Source organism: Aulonocara sp. 'chitande type north' Nkhata Bay, linkage group LG23 (assembly GCF_057382095.1).
Source record: "Aulonocara sp. 'chitande type north' Nkhata Bay isolate Kocher_YH1m ecotype deep benthic linkage group LG23, A_spYH_male_GT1.1, whole genome shotgun sequence".
Lineage (NCBI taxonomy): Eukaryota > Metazoa > Chordata > Actinopteri > Cichliformes > Cichlidae > Aulonocara > Aulonocara sp. 'chitande type north' Nkhata Bay.
In genome coordinates, this window is record NC_141365.1 from 45,759,057 (window position 1) to 45,780,859 (window position 21,803).

The 21,803-nt window shown below is 42.7% G+C and overlaps 3 protein-coding genes across 3 annotated transcripts in view; all 3 read left to right on the top strand.

The window, feature by feature from the left end:
• LOC147302771 (ribonuclease inhibitor-like) overlaps positions 1-21,803 on the top strand; it is a 192,669-nt gene that overhangs the window by 61,797 nt on the left and 109,069 nt on the right. The window lies entirely within an intron of this gene.
• LOC147302775 (protein NLRC3-like) lies at positions 1,497-5,021 on the top strand. The gene is made up of 3 exons (XM_086284441.1): positions 1,497-1,770; positions 1,871-3,659; positions 4,776-5,021. The coding sequence occupies exons 1-3, from the start codon at positions 1,497-1,499 to the stop codon at positions 5,005-5,007; spliced, it is 2,295 nt and encodes a 764-aa protein (XP_086140567.1). The 3' UTR covers positions 5,008-5,021.
• Positions 5,078-21,803, top strand: part of LOC147302776 (ribonuclease inhibitor-like) — a 71,533-nt gene continuing 54,807 nt past the window's right edge. Inside the window, exons 1-2 of the mRNA XM_086282112.1 lie at positions 5,078-5,121; positions 9,051-9,179. Of these exons, the coding sequence (XP_086138238.1) occupies positions 5,078-5,121; positions 9,051-9,179 (173 nt within the window). The remainder of the gene's footprint in view (positions 5,122-9,050; positions 9,180-21,803) is intronic.

The following is a 21,803-nucleotide window of genomic DNA, read 5'->3' on the forward strand; positions in this document are numbered from 1 at the left end:
CCTGTATTTTTATTACACTGTGTGTAACGTGGTGGTTTGTGCTGTTTGGGATTGTTTTGGTGTATTTGTGTCAGAACATCAGATAAATGATTTCATCACATTTTAAAAGAAAGTATCAGGATAATAATCTGAACTGAGTCATCAGAAATAGAAAGATGGTCTCAACAGGCCACTGAGCTGATCTCCAAAGAAATGCAGAAGATTGAAGAGTCCGAGGCTGTTTATTTGTCACAGGCATCGTCATACACGTACAACACAGTGAAATGTGCTGAGCTGCTCCTGTGACTGGACAAAACATTAGAAACAATCATTAAATGAAATAATGAAACATTGTGCAGATGTAATGTTAAAGTGCTTTGTGCCACATTAGCACAGCATGTACTGACAGAGCAGTGCAAGCAGAACAAAGTAAATGAGCAAAGTGATGTAAACAGAGTAACTGAACAGAGTGAGCAGAGTAATATCAGCAGTAATGAAGCAGCAGGATCAGTGTAGCAGCGTGTGACGTCATAATGAATCAGGTATGATCTGAAATATGACAGTGAGACAAGAACATGATGTAAGGTCCTGTTTAAACCCTGATGGTGATGCTATGAGGGGAGCATGTTCTGATTTAGGACTTGGATGGTCTGAGGATAGAAGCTCCTCTCTGTTTGTGTCCTGATGGTGCAGAAGCTTCTGCCTGATTGTAGAAGGAGCTGAAGCCAGCATCATCCCAGAGGTGAAGCTCCTCTGTGTGCAGACCTGAGGTCAGATTCCTCCAGGCTGATGTTCAGGATCTACAGAAACGTGTGGTTGTAGTTATTGCTGCACTGTGTGCTGACAGCAGATACTCAGAACAAAGCGCTGCACACGTGTTCTTTACAAACATCTGTACATAGAAAATATGGATCATGGCAGTGAATGAACACGTTTCTGTCATTTGTTTCATTGGCTTCTTTTTTCTGCCTGTGTTCATGTGATTAATGTCTAACACATAAACAGGTTTGTAATCAAACATCACATCATCAGGGAGGCATCATGAAACCAAGTTACTGCTGGAGGCTGAACTCAATTTGGTGGCAATGTTCAAAAATATCACTCAGATCATTTCAAAGCTTTTAGTTCTTCTTCGTCACTTCTGTAAAATAATAGAAAGGAAATCAGAACCCAGAAGTTCACTTCCTGATGACTGAACTCTTTCAAAATAAAGCTGAAAGCTCTGAATGTGACACCGCTGCTCCACCACAGTTTTTAGAGGAGGTCAAAGGTCAGTTCAGAGTGATGGATCCCAAACTTCCAGTACATCCAGTGAAGGACATAATCAGCTCTGTGATGAAGGCTTTTACTGTGGAGTTTGTAGGCTGATCACTCTGTGTTTAATAAGACAGGCAGGAACAGCAAAGGAAACTTGGATTCTGAACTCAAACACAAGTTTCTCCACTTTGACTTTTCTCTGTGACCATCAGAGCTTCTGCACAGTGTCATCAAATCTGGATGTTTGTCACTGACAGTCAATGATTTTAGTGATAAAGAAATGTGTTCACAGAGGGAGGAAGAGGAAGAGGAGTGGTGTCTGTGAGGAGGAGCAGCTGTCCTGCTGTGCTTTGTGTCAGGACGTCCTGAAGGATCCAGTCTCTACCAGCTGTGGACACTGGTTCTGCAGACAGTGCATCTCCTCATACTGGGACCAGTCTGCTTCATCAGGAGACTGGTCCTGTCCCCAGTGTGGAGAAAGATCCAGAAGCAGAGCTGGACTGCAGACAGCCAGTCAGAGCAGCTGTGTACAAAGTAAGACTGAACATCTGTCTGCTGATGGACTCATTTCTGAAAACTGGACTTCTTGTTGTTGTTCAGACATTGAAGAGTTTTCTTTCTGTTTTTCTTTCAGCAGATGTTGGTCTGCAGGAGGTTTTAGATGAACATAAGATCAATCTGAGGAGGAGATGTGAACGTGTGACTGAAGGACGTGATGAAACAGGAAGTAGAACCCTCCTCAACAGGATCTACACTGAGCTCTACATCACAGAGGGACAGAGTGAAGAGGTTCATAGCCAACATGAGGTGAGGCAGCTGGAGACAGCTTCCAAGATGGACGCCCTCCATGACACTCCAATCAGGTGCCAGGACATCTTTAAAGCCTTACCTGACCAACAGAGACCCATCAGAGTGGTTCTGACCAACGGCGTGGCTGGTGTTGGAAAAACCTTCTCAGTGCAGAAGTTCACTCTGGACTGGGCAGAGGGCTTGGAGAACCAACATGTCAGTGTGGTGGTTCTGCTTTCATTCAGGGAGCTGAACCTGATCAGAGAGGAGCAGTACAGTCTTCTGGAGCTGCTCCATGTTTTCCATCCAACACTACAGAAGGTCACAGCAGAGAAGCTGGCTGTCTCTCAGCTTTTGTTCATCTTTGACGGCCTGGATGAAAGCAGACTTTCATTGGATTTCACCAACAGGAAGCTGCTGTCTGATGTCACACAGAAGTCATCAGTCAGCCAGCTGCTGACAAACCTCATCCAGGGGAATCTGCTTCCCTCGGCTCTCGTCTGGATAACGTCCCGACCTGCAGCGGCCAATCAGATCCCTCCTACGTGTGTTGACAGGCTAACAGAAGTACGAGGCTTCACTGACGCCCAGAAGGAGGAGTACTTCAGGAGGAGATTCAGTGATGAAGAGCTGTCCAGCAGAATCATCTCCCACATGAAGACATCCAGGAGCCTCCACATCATGTGTAGAATCCCAGTCTTCTGCTGGATCACTGCTACAGTTCTGGAGCACATGTTGACTACAGAGCAGAGAGGAGAGCTGCCCAAGACCCTGACTGACATGTACTCACACTTCCTGCTGGTTCAGACAAAGAGGAAGAAGAACAAGTACCACGAGGGACATGAGACGAGTCCACAGGAGCTGACGGAGGCTGACAGGGAAGTTCTTCTGAAGCTGGGGAGGCTGGCGTTTGAACATCTGGAGAAAGGAAACATCATGTTCTACCAAGAAGACCTGGAGCAGTGTGGTCTGGATGTGACAGAGGCCTCGGTGTACTCAGGAGTTTGTACAGAGATCTTCAAAAGAGAGTGTGTGATCTTCCAGAAACCAGTCTACTGCTTTGTTCATCTGAGCATCCAGGAGTTTCTGGCTGCAGTCTACATGTTCCACTGTTTCACCAACAGGAAGTCAGAGGTGCTGAAGGACTTCCTGGGAAAAAAATACAAAGAGTCATCTCTGGACAATTTTTTGATGGAAACACTAATAAAATCCCTCCAGAGTAAAAATGGCCACCTGGACCTGTTTGTTCGCTTCCTTCATGGCCTCTGTCTGGAGTCCAACCAGAGACTCTTAGGAGGTCTGCTGGGTCAGACAGAGAACAGTCCAGAAACCATCCAGAGAGTCATCAAGAATCTAAAAGAAAGGAAGACAAAATCCTCTCCTGACAGAAGCATCAACATCTTCCACTGTCTGATGGAGATGAACGACCTCTCAGTACATCAGGAGATCCAAGAGTTCCTGAAGTCAGAGAACAAATCAGAGAAGGAACTCTCTGAGATCCACTGCTTAGCTCTGGCCTTCATGCTGCAGATGTCAGAGGAGGTTCTGGATGAGTTGGACCTGCAGAAGTACAACACAACAGCAGAGGGACAACGTCGACTGATTGCAGCTGTGAGGAACTTCAGAAAGGCTCGGTGAGTCCAGATGTGATCATTAATATTATCAATTAGTGATAGTTTAGTTACTCAGTCACACAGTAATAAATTCTGCTTTATTTTGTGTTCACAGTGAAGAGTTGTTTTCATGCTTTTAAAAATGTTTTGTTTTTAATCAGAACACTACGTTTGTATTATTCTGGCAGAGACCTTGGTAGGAGAGTGCACCTTCACATGTATGTGGGTGTGTAACTGTGAGCTTTTCACCACGTCGTCGGTTTTTAGTCTTACGCTGAGTTTGCAGTCTGACATGTTTTATCTGTGTGCTGTTTCCGCCTGGTCGTGTTAACACGGTGCAGCAGACAGTAATGAGACTGTTGCTCATGTCTGTGCTGCTGTTGGTCTGTTAGCATTGCTCCTTAGGAGAGAAGACTGAAGTGAGACTTTACAAAGAACATGTTTGTAGTAAAGTGAAACTGTGTGAAACAGTGAAAATGGTCCAAAGCAGCCTCTGTTTGTGCTTCTGATCACTGCTCTTTCTGTCTGATGTTATTGTCTTTATCTGGGCTCTGATTGCACTTTCTTAATTTTTCCAACTAATTATTGAACGTGTGAACAATCACATTATCTGTGACATCATCACCATCAGCATATGTGCTTCAGTTCTTTAGTTTTTCTTTCCTCTGTACTAAAGAGCTGAGATGGACAGCAGTGTGCCAGCATACATCCAAAATTAGAGTCAAAGGTCACTGCAGGTCATTATTTTTATACTGTCACCACTCGTGACTCCGCCCCTTTACAACAAAAGTCCCACAAACAGCGTGTGAGGTCACGAACACACCACAGCATCACCAAGTCACAAGGACGAGGCTCTGACAGGGACGACTCACAGCAGGAAGAGGTCAGTCTGTGCCCGTTGGCAGAGTGTTGGGCGTGATCACGTCGTATCTGCATTATTTGGTACGATCATCATAGAAATGATCAGAAATCATCACCAGACGAGAAGCTGAGCTTTGATTACTTGATGCCAGCATCATCATCATCATCCCTGGTGGTTGGTGACGTGTAGCAGCAGTGAGTGGGCCAGAGTGATTTGTGTGTTTGTTTTTCTTAAAGTGGATTGTTGAGTCATTCTGGCTCGTTTTGGTTTCACAGCCATCCTCCTCACCTGGATGCTGACTTGCCACTTAGTGAGAGCTCTGTGGAGATCTTCAGGTTCGCCAGTATAGTCGAGAGTCACTTTTATTCTTTTGGGACCCGACGCTGGAGATGTGGAGCTCACAGGGGCCTTACTTGCCGAGTTCTTCAGCGTGATTTCTCCACGGTGAACAGGTTTACCGTGGAGCACAAGAAAGCTGACCTTATTGCTTCGATGGAAACGGAGTAAGGCCGAGTTTTAGGACCACGGTGTAACACTTATGTGCGTGTCTCAACTACTCCCAGATCAAAACAAGAGTATGTCACCCAATTTTGACACCAAAGAGCTCAAAGATTTGGACCAGTAGGTTCGGCTACGTACAGGAGAGGCGAACTGAATGAGACTCAGACAACCGCGAGTTTTGAAAAAATAGCCAGAATTGTATTTTTCTTTTCAATTAGAAATAACAGGACATTATGACAAACACACAAAACACTTACAAATGAAATTATTCCCTTTCGGTACCGGTACTCTCTCAATAATACCTTTTGGCAAAATCACAGTGATCACTCGATGAAAACAAAAAAAAAAAATCTTACCTGGGTGCACCCTTTCTAGAGGTACAGTTCACATCTAACAATGAACCACAATGTCAATCATCAGCATATAAATGTTAACACTTATTTGCATTTTCACAGACTTCGTTTACAAATAGCAACAGTTAATCAGCTGGAGGGTTATTTCCTACCGCTCACACTCACTTTTGTCCACATTCATGGAATGTACAGAGTCCGTAAAACGTGTCCTTAAAACAACCCGCCCGTGAGTCCAGGGGGATGTGTGTGAAAAAAGGGGACTACGAGTACAAAATGGCGTGGTGTGTCTCTGTTTTGTTGCATCTGGCCTACCACACTCTGATGTGCAGGACAGAACAAAGTCATTTGGTCCTTCAACGGGGTTGGCTCGCCATCAATCTCAGGATCCGTTGGAATGCACCAGGAAGATACAAACCAAAGAAACAAAAAAAACCAAACAAAAGGAAAAAAAAACCTGACCGATCTCAGAATTAGAAAGACGGAGCAGCGCGAGATGGCGCACGACCGATGAAATGGCGTCGTCTCTAACTCCCGACCTTTCTCGACTCGTCTCAGTAAATCGCCGTGTCTCGTTTCCTCACTAGCTTGCTCATGGAAGGTTCGCGAGCGGAAGAGAGAAAAGAAAAATCTATGTCCTCCTAGGCAGGGGCGGCAGGCGGAGCCTGTACCACGTTTCAGCAGCTCATTGGCCTAGAGTAGCACGTGTCTAAACCAGAACAGTTAACTCCTTAACTGCTGCACCTATGGTTTATTCATTACAAATGAAGTGTGCTGCTTAGATTAATGATTCTTTTATTCTGGTGTATTCTAGTTAAGCCATACTCAAATATGGGTTACAACGGTAAGAAAAATATTCACGATCATTTTAAGATAAAGTCGAGGTTAAAGTCAAAATTGTATTTGGAGAAAAAAAGTTGAAATGTGGAGATTTGATGTTTCAAGACAAACTGCCAGGTTTGCTGTCCCCTCTACAAAACGCTTTGTTTAGATGAGTTAGTGAAACAAAGTGATCCACCGTCTTATGATAATGACTTTATTTATAAAGCGCTTTCAAACAAAGTGCTGAACCAATATTTCATCATCCAGTTTTGCAGCATCCATCCTCTTTATTGTACGAAGGTGGAACCATCGATAACCTCGCATCCGTCCATTACAAGACATTTGATTTTGTACAAATCTTCCAGATTTGTGTTTTTCAGCTTTCTGCACCATCCTTTCAGCATCTTTATACTTTTCACCACACTGTGTTTATATAACACATGGATGTGTAACAGGAATCATTTCCCTTCTTTAGCTAACACCACTGCTGAAGTTTCACTGACTCAGAGAGTACAGCAGCTGTGGCACTTTGTCCTGAAACAGCAAATCTCCACATTTCTTCTTTATTCTCAAAGTCATTTTCACCTTTAATGTTGAAATTAAGGACATTATTTTTTCCTTAATGTGGCATGGGCCTTCTGTATAACAGAGACCCAGCAGTAACTAGTGAAGCCCAGTGTGAGGGTCTCTGTCTTTAAAATAATGAGAGCTGGTGATAAAGTGGTGGTGAGGGAATCACGGCTGAGACTGAACTTCGATCCGCCTCCCTGCATCCTTTTTACTTACCAAGAGAGTTTCCACAGATCCTTGTTACTGATGTGTACGTTCAACTGAGGGCGAATGTGGAAGTCGCCACTCAGACCACAGTAACGTCACACCAGACGCTCCCAGTTTATTTTGTCATTTTAATCAATGTACAGTTGGGAGGTCGCTCGCTGACGTTTGTTATGGCTCCATCAAGGAACCTAATAAATCTTTCTGTAGAGCTCTCTGTGGCATGTTTGACTGAAATGTGTTTTATTTGGTTCCCATCATGAAATCTGTCTTAAAGAGAACTAAACCTCAGTGCTGGTTCTGGTGTGGTCAGCGAGTCCATCCAGACCCTTCAAGACTGTTTTTCTTGGACTGATTAGGACTTATTTCAAAATGCTTGTGTGACTTGGATAAATTTACAGACTGTGCACATGTGCACTGGCTCCAGACGTGGGGTTGTCCTGCATAGTCAGTGGTGTCAGTAGATCATTAAGTAAAATAATATGTAACTAGATTCCTTTGAAAGAGCAACCATGGACGACAAAGCTGGGCGGAGTCTGCTCTAAGACACCAAATGAGCAAATGTTTGCTGACCTGTATCAGTGATCACCTTTTTGTTGGCCTGGTCCCCCAGTCCTCCCACTCCCCCCGGTCCTCGGTGGATGCTGTCACTTCCTCTGACACTGGCTCACCATTTATGTTGTGTCAAAAATCAAACGTGAAGATCTAATTTACTCTAAACTCTCTGACTGTTACTAATATAGTCATAAAATATGCAACAACCACTGGAGATGGAGATGAAGCTTCAACTTGCAGAAAATAGTTTATTAAAATCAGTTTGAATAAACCCAAGGCTCAGAGCAAAAGAGACAAAAGCGCCCCCAAGTGGTCAGACTGTAGACGAACAGAATAAACCCTATCAAAGACAAACACGCTGGAAGCATCTTTTCTAACACTCCAGTATTTATTAGCATTTATTATAAATTTATTGTGACTTTGAAGACGTTCAGTGTTTCCTTTGGTATAACGGAGGTCTGACTACAGTCCAGTAAACACACTGATTAGGATTATAGATTAAACTGCAGTAATACTTTCACAGTGTGCAGTGATGCACAGGTCGAGTGGTTTTACACTGAAATTCTCAACAACAGGAAACTATAAGAATTTGTTACTCTAATAATAAACATAGAAGAAGAAAAACATTTTTCATTTAGAGTTGATGAATATAAATGAATTTGAACTTTACAAACCAATCAAAGACAAACTGATCCATGTGAGTTTATAACAATATTCAAAGGCTGCTGCTGGACACAGACAGGTAACATCATTTTGACTTGCTGTCACCTGGATCTGGAGTCATAAACACTGAAGCGCTGAACATTAATACAAGTCTGTTTCTGCCAACTAGTGATAAACCTGCAGACTAATGGCTCAGAAAGCTAAAACGAGCCAATCATTTCTGTGTTTAGTTCCCCTGAAATCCTGCTGCTGTTCTGAACCATAGTTTCTGATCTGAAGGTCAAACAGAGTCATGATGGTTGTTTCTATTTGTCCCTTTTTAGTTTTGTTCCCCTGAAATCAGATGTGATATCAGCAGCTCTGAGTTCATTCATCATTATTGTCCAGTGATGAGATTTCTGCTCCGTTTGGTGACAGTCAGCAGATTTTTCCTGAGTGTGGACGTGAACAGTCGTACCTGACAGCAGCAGGTAGCAAACAGAGATCGTCTTTCCAGCTGGAACTCTTCACTGAGCTGAGCTCATTCAAAATGTTCTGGATTCAAGACAGGAAACAGTCCACATGTGTGTCTTCACTCTGACTCTGGATCAGATCTCACTGACAGACTGTGGACATTATGGAAGCCTAAATGTGACACCATCTTCCTCCTTCATCTGCAGATTAAAGCCAAACAAAGATTCTCATTAAAAGTCTGCAGGTCTGAGAGAGACTCAATCGTTGTGTCATGTCAAACACAGTAAGAGGAGCTGAAGCACAGATGTGAAGAGCAGATGTTCATCAGATTATGACCTCACTCTGTTTTGTCTTCATATACATTCAGTCTGTGTTTATAATGCAGACTTTCTGCTTTTATAATAACACATTTTGTATTTTCTGTAATCTCAGACTGACTCAGTGTCGACTCTCAGAGACTCACTGTGAAGTTGTGGCCTCGGCCCTGAAGTCCATCCCCTCCCATCTGACAGAACTGGACATGAGTAAGAACAAGCTACAGGATTCAGCAGTGAAGCTTCTGTGTGCTGGACTGGAGAGTCCAAACTGTCGACTGGAGACTCTGAGGTGAGTTCACTGACTGCAGCTGTTGTTGTTTTTCTATATTTCAGATCTTTGATATTTGAAACGTTCTTTAGTTCCTAAATGTTCAGGATGTGTCTGAAGACAAATGTGAAGAAGTTTGAGTGCTTTCAGAAATGTTGTGTCTTTCCAAATGACTGAACAACAGTTTTTCCTCTTGGCTCCAAATAGAAGTGACAGACTTGAGCAGGGTTCATTTAAAGGCTGACAGAAGTGGAGTGGTGATGGGGAGATGTTTGACAGGACAGCTTTTCAGCCTCCACAGGTTCATGTTGTGCTCCATCAGTCAGTGAAGATGAAGTCAGTACTGGTGAGGCTGTAGAGTGTGTGAGGGATGTGAATGAGGCTGTTGGAGATCTGATGATAGCAGATAAAAACAGGCTGCAGAGACTTTGAGCTTGTGTGGAAACAGACAGAGAAAAGAAAGACATGAATGTCAAAGCTAATAAAGGTGAAGTTAGGAGCTGTGATGATGTTCATGTATCAGAAGCTGATCTGGCTGCTACAGAGACGACCCACACAGCTGCTGTGGTGAGGTTTGTGTTAAAGCAGAGGAACACAGGCCCAAACATGACAGCAAAGCAGGTTTCAGGCTCTGTGAGAGGATTTCAAACAGAAGCTGGAGAAGAGAAAGGACTACAGAAAGAAGGCAGCTGAGACCAGTCCAAGTGTTTCCATGGAGCCCAGTCTAACATTCATTCATACACTAACGTACAGAAGTGAACGGGAAAATGAATCCATAGTTTCAAATGTAGAAATAGTTCTCAGTTCATTTACAGAGTTTAATACAGTTCATGAGGAAATGTTCAAAACAGCAGCTGAGAAGAAATCTGCTTCACAAAGTTGGATCCAATTCCAGTAGTTTGTGATGCACTTTAACGCAGCGTGAGCAGTTCACTGCCTAACCCCACAGAGACTGTCAGTCTGGACTTTTCTTTATTTCTATTGGCTGTCAGTGAGATTTCAGAGCAATCAGAGACTGTGGGTCTGTGTATGAAGTATAATTCATGTGCAGTTGTTGAAGTTGTAGAATGAGAAATGGCAGTTTGGGGTATTTCCTGCTTTCATTGTCCTGCTTGTGCTGATGAAAATGTTTATTGACGTGTGAATTCATTCTTCAACGCTCGATTCTGCCTGAACAACGTGAAAACTTTGCTTATTTTTGTGTAACACAATTCAAAGTAGGGCTGGGTATCGTCACTGATTTGTAGAATCGATTCGATTCAATTCGATTGGAATCTGGGAAATGTTGCCTCAGACAGTCAGAAATATTATAATTCAGATCAGTATATTTACATATTTTTGTATCTATAAAAGGGAAGCTGGCACTTTCGAGACTTTATCAAAGGTGTGAGCATCACAGCAGAGGCCTTTGTGTCAAAGTAGCTGAAGATAAAACACAGAAAAACATGAAGCTGATTTTCCTGGGATTTTATAAAAATATTCTGCAGTAGATCAAAAACACATAAACATTACCTGATGCTGCTGAAGTGAAGCAGAGCAAAGTTACACCGTTTTTATTACAAACACAGCGTTTTGCAGTTTTGCATAATTTTAAAAAGTTTAAATTTGTTCAGTATTGAACGGCAGAAATGAGGCTTTCTTTTCGAAAGTAAGTAAAAGGAAAAAAAACAGCGGCCGACAGCGCTGTAAACAACGGTAGACTTGTGCGTAACAAGCAAGCGAATAATGCAGAAAACAGATTTTTAGACGGGAAACTGTTTTTGAAGTACAGAGAGAGAGAGAGAGAGAGCTGTGCATGAAGTGTGATTTTATCCTGGTGGAAGCAAAACAGCAAAAGTCAGAGTGAGTTCATGACGATGTTTATGTGAAGCGTAGTTTGGATCTTCTTTTGCTGCTGGTTCAGTCAATATTGTTTGGAGAGAGATAAAACTAACAGCTTTAGAATCAGTGTAAAAAGGACGTAATAGAATAGAATAGAATAGCCTTTATTGTCATTGTACAGAGTACAACGAAATTGGAGTGCCACTCCCTTGGTGCAAGATTCAATAATAAATATAAATGTAAAATATAAAAAGTACAATAAAACAATCGCAAGTATTCAAACAATAGTAAGTAAGATATATGCAGGATAGCAGCATTACTATAATGACAGTATGAATAGCAGCATAATATAATGGCAGTGACGGTATGGTATAGCTAAGCAGGTTCAAACAGGTTAAACACAAAGCTCGGAGCCGCTGAAACATCAGAATCAGCGAGCTGTCGGCTTTCAACCCCGACCGTGTCCGTGTCATCAGGTGAGAAAAGCGACATCTCACTGATTCTGATTCGCGGGTCGCGCTGTGTGTTTAAGTCTTTGTGCAGAATCCGTGTTCCTGCTCTCATTTACTGTCTTAGCTGTTGTTGAGATTTTGTGAGATTTCACCAGAAATTCTGGAATTTCAAGCAAAATAAATTTATATTAAAAAATAGATTCAGGATTTTAATTAATCGATTTTACGTTATCCAAGCCAGAATCGATTTTAATCGATAAATCGATTATAAAAACCCACCCCCTAAAAGCAACCTATCAGACCCATTAAACACTAACATAGATGAATACTCAGATTTAAACCTTTATTGTTTCACAAAGGGTTAAAAAGGGAACGTCCACAGTTTAGACTGCAGCAGATTTTATTAAAGCAGTTTGACAGGAAGTAAAGCAAAAACACAAAGAATAAGTGTTTCACATATTAATACATATAACATAATAATAAAAGAAAAGCAAAAGAATGATTAAAAAAAGAATGAAAAAGTTGTCCAGAGCAGCAGGATGTCTGAGGTCTGCAGAAAGACAAAAACACAGCAGCTAAAAATAGTTGTTGAAAGAAAACGAGGTGGGAGCTGCTGATTCCTGAGCTTTGATACTGGATTAGCTTCAGTAGTTATTCCCATCACTGCTGTAGGAGCTACATTTAGTCACAGCTGATTGTCTTCTTTGACCAATCAGAAGACTACTGTTGTAAAAACAAGCAGACAAAGAACCAATGAGAGTGAAGAACAGGATAAAGAGCTCGTGTGATGGAGGCAAAGCAATAATCAGCAGACTGTAGCAGTTTCTATCTGGATGAAAGTAGAAGGAGCTCAGCGGAGCTCAGTCCCATATCTTTGGTTAGAAACAACATCAGTGATTTCCTGCTGCTCGAGATGATTCCAGCAGCTCTCATTACAGCAGCTGATGAGAGAAACAGCTGATGGCTCACAGCTCGTACACTGTTGGATCTCCAGATGTTCACGTGGCTGAAGTCTGTGAAGAAACTGTGGTCCACGTAGTTCACACGGCCTCAGATTGGACCGAGCTCCCTGGATCACTGCAGCATCCTCAGCTGGTACATGGACGTCTCTGTTCCTCAGTCTTGGAGCCCCTGCAGGTCCGTCCACACCACCAGGTCTTCTCACTCACCTTTCCTTTGTCCTCGTCCTTCATCGGCCGTGCTGTGTCTTTGTTCCTGCGGTGTTGTTCCCACGATGCAGTGCTGATGTTCCCTCCTTGAATGCACAACAAGTACGGTGCTGGTCTTTCTCGGGTGGAGCAGAGACAGATTGAAGTCTTTCAGGCTTTAGTGCCGACTTCCCTGACAGAGGCTGGACTCCATGGTCTGCACAGGAGGCTTCTACACTGTGTGGAGGTGACTCCTGGACTCGAAGACAGGCTGCAGGTACATGTGTGATGAAGAGGAGCTACAGCAGTGTGATGGAGCTGCAGGTGTGAAGGAAGTCCTGCTGTCCTGTCCCACCCTCATCTTTGCTTCCTCTGTCTTCTCTGGACTTGTCCTCCTGTTTCAGAAACAGCACTGCTTCATGCCGAGGGTGGACGGGAGCGTTGGCTCTGATTCTTTTACCGTCCACCACAAGGAGACACTGATGCTGACCTCCTGATTCATCTGCATGTGTTCTGCTTCACACTGCTCACCTCCACCAAAGACTTCACAAACATCTTCTTTCTTTGAGTCCAGTTTGTCCCACAAACACTTCCAAATCTCCTCCTCTGAGATTCTGCAGCTTCTTGCAGTGTGACTCAGCTGACTTCTGACAGACCACAGACTGGCACAGCATCCACATGTGTCTCCTTTCAAACAGGCTCTTGATGTTTCCTCCCACATCATTCTGGCCTCTCAGTCTCCTTTGTTCTCCAGCTCTGTAGCTCCAGCTGGTGAAGCTTCAGTTTCCATGTTGGTAACAGTAAACTACAGCCTCTGCTGTCAGCTGGGTAACTAAACAGAGCTGCAGCATGTCTCTGCGGTGGTGCTACATCCAGCCTGCAGACGGCCGTCTACATGTTGTAGTGGTTTACAGTCACCAGGGGGCGCTGTCCCAGCCATGCAGGCAGTGGGCTGCTCTGCTTGTGCTGTTGTTGGTGAAGCTGAAGTGAAAGCGAGAGTTAAAACCCTGAACAGTGTCCACTGAGCTTCTCATGCTCTTCTCATGCTCAAAGAAGTTTAACAGGAAGGACGACTCGTCCATCAGGCGTCCAGCTGTCCGTGACCGTGTCCACAGCAGAGTGTGACCGAGGCTTCATGCTAACACGCACACATGAAGCTAATACCACCACGAGCAGCTGCTCAGTGGATTTGGAGGACAAATGTCTGCAGCTTCTCACAGGCAGTATGCAGAATGTGGATCTCCACAAAGACTGTGGAGAGCTCGTCCCACACTCTAAATCCAAACTTGTCTGCACAAAACTTCTCACACGTTCCCGTCACAAGTGTCTTCTAAGTGAAGCTACCAGGTTCAGGTCCAGCTTGTTTATCTGGAGCTGCAGGAGATGATCCATCCTCACAAAGCAACACAGCAGATATGCAAACGCACAACACAACCAAAGGATTCTCTCTGCATGTCTGTGGCTGATGCTGCTGGAACGAAGCTGTTTGAAACCTTGTTGTTCTGCACTTTGGGACCAGAAGAGGAAACTGAAGCTCTGTGCAGAGGGTCCAATGGAAGCAGCCAAGCGCTGTAAGTGTCTGCTGTACAGGGATGCTGGTTCAGCTGTGGCTCAGTTTGAGCCTCAGTTTGTCAAAATGAGCTTGTAGTTTGTCTGCTTTAATAATGTGACTGGAAAAAGGTGTTGGACTTCAAATATGTCCATTTCTTTCACACTTCACCTTTAAAAGTGAAGCCATGTGGTTCCTGGAAGGAAAAACACGACTTTTTCAAGCTTTTTTCCTGTTTTTATGAGAAATGTACGACTTTAATATTCTTTTTTTTTTAACTCAATTTTTATTATAATTTACAACATTGCAACTTGTACTTGTCGATGTTCACAAGTAGGACAGTTACAGGAACTGCAATGCAGAAATGTAGATTAAAATAAGAACTGCAATTAGGAAGCACAAAACAAAACCCAAGCAAACAAACAAACAAACAGACAACAACATAACAAAAAGAAAACAAAACAAAAACTTTATGTAATATTAAATAACTTGTGACAAACTTAGCCGTAAATGAACAAAACGAAACAGACCTATGCTAAATTATTGAAACAGTAAAGCATGTATGGGTCGCCAACGCTCAGTAAACAATTCTCTCTGAATCCGCAGAGCAGATGTTATTTCCTCCATCTGGTAAATTTCTCTTGCTTTATCAATCCACATATTATATGAAGGTGGGTCAAGATTCAGCCATTTAATAGTGATACACTTTAGTGCTGCTGTAAGATTCTTAAGAGATACGTTTTATTGTTTCCCGCAAAACCCTTTGGTAAGACTCCTAAAATGACTAACTGTTGGTCTTTTGTTAATGGTTGTTGGAAAACTGTACTGAGAACTTTAAATATGTCATTCCAAAGTGAGCAGATTTTTGGGCATGACCAGAATATATGTGAGTGGGTTCCTAAAGAAGTACCACAATTTCGCCAGCAGGTGTCAGGATTTGTAGGCTTCATTTTGGCAATTATCTCTGGGGTTCTAAAATATCTCATGACTACCTTCCATTTAAATTCTCTCCACAGCCCAGAATTAGTCACCAGATGGGCTTCACCGAACACCTCTTCCCAGGTGTCCTCTGAGATTTGAGTGGCAGTCTCAGCTTCCCACCTTGCCTTAATATCCAAAGTTGCATTTGTATTGAAACTCATAAATGCGTTATAAAAATGACTGATTAATTTTGGGGAGGAATTACTTTGAAATGTTTTTAGAAATATTTCCTCAATGGGTGAGGGCTCCAAAACTTGCCTCCATTCTTTATGTTTTGTCAAAAAGCTTCTTAGCTGCAGAAATCTAAAAAAGTCAGAAGAAGGAAGCCGAAACTGACCTCAACTGTTCAAATGAGCTCAGGTGCCCATTCCTCACAACATGACAAAGTTTATGAAGCCCGCTATTTGACCATGCTCTGAAGCCAGAGTCTTCCACAATAGGAGAAAAACCCTGCAGGGAGGAGAGCCTTGATAGAATTGAAATTTCTTTTGGAAGACCAAATGATTGTTTGATTCTACGCCAAATCTTTAGTGTGACCCTCGTCCGTTCCCCCATATGCACATTTTTAATTGAAATGTTAGAACAAAGCAGGGATTCCAATGATCTTTCGCACATTGTCTTCTCAATGTTTAGCCACTGAGTTTCAGACAAATCCCGCACCCATACAGTCAGGGGTCTCATCTGAGCTGCCCAGAAATAATATTTCAGGTTTGGAACAGCCAATCCCCCCTGCAGGTTTGTCAGTTTTAATGTTTGGAACTTGATCATCCCTCATGTGTATTTAGTCTCTGTGTCGCATCGTCTGTGTTCCCACCCTCCATATTTTCATGCCCAGTCTTTTGTATTCTTAGCCATAGCTTTCCGTGTCTTCATGATTTATTATAGTATTAGTTCCCCAGTTTAGTTCTCTTCACTGTGATTCTGCCTTGTTTGATGTCTTCAGCCGAAATAAAGGCTCGCTTTTCGTTCAAAACTCAGTTTCATGTCTGCGCCAGTGTCTGCGCCTGAGTCCTCCACACACTCTCCATACGGTCAGCCACTGTGACCGTGACACTAAACTACATGCTGTGTACAGCCACTCTCCTGAGCCTGTATTATATACACAGCGGTTACAATGACAAACTGAATACAATCTCATATCTACAAAACAGGCTGAGTCAAAGTTGCAGCTACGCTTATGAACATGGAGAAAAAACAGGCGAGTTATCAGCTCACCAGCTACGACTAAGAACAGCTAACCAACTATCCTTGAGATCTACAATGACCAGGGAATAAGGTCTACAGACAACCAAACTATCCTTGAGATCCACAATGATTTCAATAAGGTGTTTGATATTCCCTCCTTGGGAGAAGATGCGATCGCTAGTCTGGAGGAACCTGTCTCTAATGTTGGAATTGAAACGGCCGTACGGAGCATGCAGTCTGGAAAATCTGCTGCCCCGACGGGTATCCATCTGATTTTTTCATAAAGTTTTCTGACCGACTGAATTCACTGTTAAAATCAACTTTTGAAGAATCCTTCCTCTCACAGTCGTTGCCTCCAACAATGCATCAAGCAGTGATGTGTTTAATTGTAAAACAGGAAAAAGACCATTTAGATTGTCGTTCATGTCGTTTAATATCTTTGTTCAACACAGACACCAAGATCCTGGCTCAAGTGTTGGCCCGTCGCTTACACAAGTATTTGTCCTCCATTATTTCACCAGACGGGCTTTATTAGGCACTCTTTTTTGAACATTAGAGCTCTATTAAATATCATTTATACCCATGTTAAAGGTGATACATTGGAAACTGTCATTTGGCTTGACGCAGAAAAGGCGTTGGATCGGGTGAGATGGGATTTTTTTTTATACGCTTAAAAAATGTGGCTTTAATTTTGTATCTTGGATAAAAGTATTGTATTGCTCCCCTCTAACAGCCGTCCGGACTAACAATAATCTGCCCCCCAGGACAGGGATGCCCTCTGTCTCCTTTTTGCCATTGAACCGCTAGCTGTTGCTCTGAGACAATGTGTTGGTGTTGAGGGAAAACATCGAGGGGTATCGAACATGAAGTCTCTCTTTATGCCGACGACATGATTTTATTTATTTCCAACCCATCGAACAGCCTCCGCAAACTTTTGGATAGACTTACAATAATAATAATAATACGTTTTATTTATAGGCGCCTTTAAGAGCCTCAAGGTCACCTTAATGCATACTTAAGGAATTTGGGACAATTTCTGGATATAAAGTGAATTTTGGGAAGAGCGAGGCAAAGTCTATCTGTACGACAACTGGGGAGTTTTGTGTATTTTAGCCCCTTTTAAACCCAGCTATAACAAGTTTAAGTACTCGGGCATCTGGGTGACAAGAAAACCACAAAGACTTGTATAAAACTATCTTCCTTTATTGTCGAAGCTTAAAGAGGATTTTGGAAAAATGTGAGGTTTGCCTCTTTATATTTATGGTGGGGATGCAGAACAAGGAGCAAAGATGAATGTGATGCTGAATCAGCAGAAGACTTGGACTTATTTGATTCCAGCTTTGATATCATTGATTTCAATATGTCCATTTCTGTCACACTTCACCTTTAAAAGTGAAGCCATGTGGTTCCTGGAAGGAAAAACACGACTTTTTCAAGTCTTCGTCCTGTTTTTATGAGAAATGTACGACTTTAATGTGAAACATTCAGAGTTTTTTCTCTTGTTGTGTTTGTTTGAAGCTGCTTCCTGTTGGCTTCAGCTGTTTGGAGTTTCCATTTTCTAAACTTCTACATTCTGAACCTTCTTCAGCTCTGAACAGATGATGAAACACTGAATGATTTCAAGCACTTTGTCTAATAAACTTACATCTTTCATTCTTTATACAGATTGTGGAGCTGTGGTTTGTCAGAGATCAGCTGTGATTATCTGGCAGCAGCACTGAAGTCCAACCCCTCCCATCTGAGAGAGCTGGACCTGAGCTCCAACAACAACCTGCAGGATCCAGGAGTGAAGCATCTGTGTGGTTTCCTGGAGAGTCCAGGATGTAAACTTGAAACTCTGAGGTCAGTCAGCATGTTTTAGTTGTGCTGAGATGAATATGATGTGAAAGTTGTGCTGACACTAAACTGCAGACATCAGGCTGATATTATACTGATCCACACTGAGGATCTTCATGGTAAAGTCTGTTTTCTTCTTCTCTGGTTTAGTCCATTGACTGCAGCAGAACAATGTTCACATTTCAAACAGTGATACTCAACGTATGGCCCGCGGCCCACACGCGGCCTGCCCACCTTTCCTGATTCAGAGAGAGGGGACCCTGATTAACTGTGTAGCTTCTTCCTCACAGTTCTAAGTATCAGACACAACAATGAATAATCCACAGCTGACTGTCTTTAGCAGGTCAAAGGTCACGGCACACAGCAGACAGTCAGAAATATTCTAACTCTGATCATTTATCAGTTGTGACACTGTGAGACTTGATCAGAGGTGTGATCATCACAGCAGAGGCCTTTGTGTCAAAGTCACTGAGGATCAAACAGAAACACATGAAGCAGATTTTCCTCTTCTGGCTTTTTATAGCAGATAACCTTCAAAATATTCTGCAGTCGATCAAAAACTGAAGCAAACCATGAAGCAACATGTGAACATGAGCTGATGCTGCTGAAGTGAAGCAAAGTTACAGAGGTTTGATTACAGACACAGCTGAGAGTTTGTAATCTGTCATCATTTTAAAAAGTTTCCATGGAACAGCAGAAATGAGGCTTTACTGTCAGAGGCCGACAGCACTGAACACAACAGCAGACTGGTGGCTAATAAACAGTGAATGATGCAGAAACAGATGTTTGAAGCTGTTCTTGGAGTACACTGAGAGAGAGAGAGCTGTGCAGGCAGGAACAGCCAAAGTCAGAGAGAATTCATGAGCATATTTATCAAACGTGAAGCAGAGTTTGGATCTTCTTTTGCTGCTGCTTCACTCAGTTTTGGTTGGAGACAGATGAAACCTGCAGCTTCAGGATCTGTGAGCTGTCCACTTTCAGCCCCGACGGCGTGTCCGTGTACGTGCCGTGGAGTGAACGATCCACGCTCTGTGTTTCCATCTTTGTGTGTTTAGCTGCTCTCATTTACTGTTTTATCTGTTTGCTGCTTGTTGAAATAGTTTGTGAGCTTTAACCTGAGATTCTAGCAAAATACATTTATATTAAACATCGATTCAGGATTGAATGAATCAACATCGTTTTATTCAAATTAAAACCATTTAAATGGGAACATGAATTTTTTACAGCCGCCTCTAATGCTGGGTAATGTCAGCTGGTCCATATGCAGCTGGCTGTGAGGCTCAGGGAGCGTCTACAAAGTGCAACACTGAAAGAACATCATCCATAAATATTGAGTAAGAACTGGACTCTCATACAGCGAGACTCAAATGCCTTTAAACATCAGCTTATCCTGCTGATCCAAGTCCAACACTGAGTTTGTAAAAACATGTTTGTCAATCATTTTGTTTGGTTTCTGAGGAAAATGATTCAATAAGTTGCTGCTAATACACAACATTTCATCATATTTCCTCATAACCCTCTTTTGTCTGACCATTTGATCCCATTTGAATTTGCAATAAAGGATCCACAGAGTTTGGTGACAATAATGACAGTAGATGTTTGTGTGAAAGTGCTGGAAGCAAATGAGTGTGTGATGTTCTTTCAGTGTTGCACTTTGTAGACGCTCCCTGAGCACTGGTCTCACAGCCAGCTGCACATAGAGACCAGTGTTGTTAGTCCAGGTCAGAAGATGACTTGTTGGAATGAAAATGAGCTTGTAGTTTGTCTGCTTTAATAATGTGACTGGAAAAAGGTGTTGGACTTCAAATATGTCCATTTCTGTCACACTTCACCTTTAAAAGTGAAGCCATGTGGTTCCTGGAAGGAAAAACACGACTTTTTCAAGTCTTTGTCCTGTTTTTATGAGAAATGTACGACTTTAATGTGAAACATTCAGAGTTTTTTCTCTTGTTGTGTTTGTTTGAAGCTGCTTCCTGTTGGCTTCAGCTGTTTGGAGTTTCCATTTTCTAAACTTCTACATTCTGAACCTTCTTCAGCTCTGAACAGATGATGAAACACTGAATGATTTCAAGCACTTTGTCTAATAAACTTACATCTTTCATTCTTTATACAGATTGAAGGACTGTGGTTTGTCAGAGATCAGCTGTGATTATCTGGCAGCAGCACTGAAGTCCAACCCCTCCCATCTGAGAGAGCTGGACCTGAGTAATGACTACTCCTGGTCTTCAACCAAGAACAACCTGCAGGATCCAGGAGTGAAGCATCTGTGTGGTTTCCTGGAGAGTCCAGGATGTAAACTTGAAACTCTGAGGTCAGTCAGCATGTTTTAGTTGTGCTGAGATGAATATGATGTGAAAGTTGTGCTGACACTAAACTGCAGACATCAGGCTGATATTATACTGATCCACACTGAGGATCTTCATGGTAAAGTCTGTTTTCTTCTTCTCTGGTTTAGTCCATTGACTGCAGCAGAACAATGTTCACATTTCAAACAGTGATACTCAACGTATGGCCCGCGGCCCACACGCGGCCTGCCCACCTTTCCTGATTCAGAGAGAGGGGACCCTGATTAACTGTGTAGCTTCTTCCTCACAGTTCTAAGTATCAGACACAACAATGAATAATCCACAGCTGACTGTCTTTAGCAGGTCAAAGGTCACGGCACACAGCAGACAGTCAGAAATATTCTAACTCTGATCATTTATCAGTTGTGACACTGTGAGACTTGATCAGAGGTGTGATCATCACAGCAGAGGCCTTTGTGCCAAAGTCACTGAGGATCAAACAGAAACACATGAAGCAGATTTTCCTCTTCTGGCTTTTTATAGCAGATAACCTTCAAAATATTCTGCAGTCGATCAAAAACTGAAGCAAACCATGAAGCAACATGTGAACATGAGCTGATGCTGCTGAAGTGAAGCAAAGTTACAGAGGTTTGATTACAGACACAGCTGAGAGTTTGTAATCTGTCATCATTTTAAAAAGTTTCCATGGAACAGCAGAAATGAGGCTTTACTGTCAGAGGCCGACAGCACTGAACACAACAGCAGACTGGTGGCTAATAAACAGTGAATGATGCAGAAACAGATGTTTGAAGCTGTTCTTGGAGTACACTGAGAGAGAGAGAGCTGTGCAGGCAGGAACAGCCAAAGTCAGAGAGAATTCATGAGCATATTGATCAAACGTGAAGCAGAGTTTGGATCTTCTTTTGCTGCTGCTTCACTCAGTTTTGGTTGGAGACAGATGAAACCTGCAGCTTCAGGATCTGTGAGCTGTCCACTTTCAGCCCCGACGGCGTGTCCGTGTACGTGCCGTGGAGTGAACGATCCACGCTCTGTGTTTCCATCTTTGTGTGTTTAGCTGCTCTCATTTACTGTTTTATCTGTTTGCTGCTTGTTGAAATAGTTTGTGAGCTTTAACCTGAGATTCTGGCAAAATACATTTATATTAAACATCGATTCAGGATCGAATGAATCAACATCGTTTTATTCAAATTAAAACCATTTAAATGGGAACATGAATTTTTTACAGCCGCCTCTAATGCTGGGTAATGTCAGCTGGTCCATGTGCAGCTGGCTGTGAGGCTCAGGGAGCGTCTACAAAGTGCAACACTGAAAGAACATCATCC